Source organism: Numida meleagris, chromosome 4 (genome assembly GCF_002078875.1).
Source record: "Numida meleagris isolate 19003 breed g44 Domestic line chromosome 4, NumMel1.0, whole genome shotgun sequence".
Lineage (NCBI taxonomy): Eukaryota > Metazoa > Chordata > Aves > Galliformes > Numididae > Numida > Numida meleagris.
The window spans coordinates 42,157,200-42,158,952 of record NC_034412.1 but is presented as its reverse complement, the minus strand read 5'-3'; the positions used below and the strand labels follow the sequence as shown (position 1 = coordinate 42,158,952).

Below are 1,753 nucleotides of genomic sequence, written 5' to 3'. Positions count from 1 at the left end.
ATGCGTACGTCGCGATGGTTGCGCTCCAATTGCGCGGCCCGGCCGCTTCGTGCTGGCTGAAGAACCGCCACCGGTATGCGGGGAGGAAAACGCAACGAGAGGGAACGAAACGAAAGGAATGAGAGAGGAAACTAACTAACCAACCACCATAAAATAAAGTAAAATAAAATAAAGCCCTCGTCCCCCACCCCTCCAAAGAAATTAAACCGGGTGATGATATTCCTCCTCGCCTCGTTCCTCCCCCTCCCCCAACCCCCCACCGGCAAGACACGGCCCCGGCAACGAAAGGTACTCCCTCCTCCAGCGCTTTGGGAAGGGAGAAGGGGGGGGGAACCGTCCCGCTGAACTCTTCACCCTGCGAGGCCGCCCCCGCCCCGTGCGGCCGCTCCGTGCCAAGGGCCGAGCGAGGGCCGGTTACCGCGGGACAGGTGCGCAGCTCGGGCAGCGCCCGCTCTGCCCGGCCCGGCCCCACTCGCGGGACCATCTGCGGGGAGCGGCACTCGCCGCCCGTTCCGGCGGTGGGGGGGACACGGCCGTGGCGCTCCGCGTGCTGCGCGGACGGGACCATGTCCCAGCGCGGAGTGTGCGGGGAGAAGGGGGGAACGCGACCGCGCCGCAGGTTCGCTTCGCCTTTTTATTTTTCCACCTTTATTTGATCTCGAAAAAAAAAAATACATAAGCCAGTGGCAATTGGCTGGGCTAAAGTTAAAATAAACGATTTTCACCGTAGAAAAGTTTTTTTTTTGCTTTAAAAAAAACAAACAACAACAAAAAAACAAACAACCAGAAAGCAGAAATAGTAGCAAACACTCCTTAATAAATAAGTTTCCTATTACCACAAAAGCGAAATAAAACGAACATAAAAGTTTGACACGAGCGAAGAGTTCGCGTTTCTCAGGCTCGGCGCCCACCGCGGCGCGGGGCTTCCCTTGGCAGCCGGGGGCCCTCCTCTGCGGCCGCGTCTCCGCCGCTGATAAAGTGCTCTGCGCCGCGCTTCCCCCGGGAGCGCCGCCGCGGTGCGTTCTGCGGGCACGGGACGGGGCGGACACCGCGGGGAGTCCCGCGGCGGCGCTCTCCCCGCGTTGGCAGGAAGGGACGGCGGCGGCTTCTGGGCAAAGGAAACTCTGACGGGAGCGACTACGCGGCGAGATAACGACGCGGCCCCGGCGGCAGCGGGCGGGTGGGAGGCGCGGCCCCGCAGCCCCCTAGCTGGCCTCGTCCGAGTCACTGTAGTGGGAGCGCGGCGAGAACTCCCCGTCGCTGCGGTGAGAGCGCGGCGACGCTTTGCTCCTCTCGGGCTGCTGCGGCGCGGGCGGCCCCAGGAGCAGCGCGGGAGAAGGCGCTTTCTGCGCCGGGAAAGAGGGGAAGCGCAGCGGCTCGAGCTGCGCCGCGAAACCGCCCGCGGCCGGCGCCGGGGGGAAGCGAGTCCTGGCGGGCGCGGTGGGCGAGGCGCGGGGCGGCGGCGGAGGGGGCGGCGGAGGCGGCTCGAAGGGGGCCCCGCGGAGCTCGGCCTTGGCGGGCGGCTCGGGGGGCGCGGGGGGCCCGTGCAGCAGCTCGGCGAGGGCGCTGATGTAGATCTGCGCCATCTGCAGCGTCTCGTACTTGGACAGCTTCTTGTCGTTGTTGAAGGAGGGGATGACATTGCGCAGCTGGTCGAAGGCGTGGTTCAGCCCGTGCATCCGCCGCCGCTCCCGCGCGTTGGCCGCCAGCCGCCGCTGCTTCTGCACGCCGCTCACCTGCGCCCGCGGCCCGG

At 65.7% G+C, this 1,753-nt stretch overlaps 1 protein-coding gene across 1 annotated transcript; it reads right to left on the bottom strand.

Moving 5' to 3' along the window:
* ATOH1 (atonal bHLH transcription factor 1) lies at positions 649-1,751 on the bottom strand (the record flags this gene model as incomplete). Its single annotated transcript, XM_021395486.1, has 1 exon — positions 649-1,751. A coding segment is annotated over one exon (546 nt), but the record flags the coding sequence as incomplete, so codon positions are not given.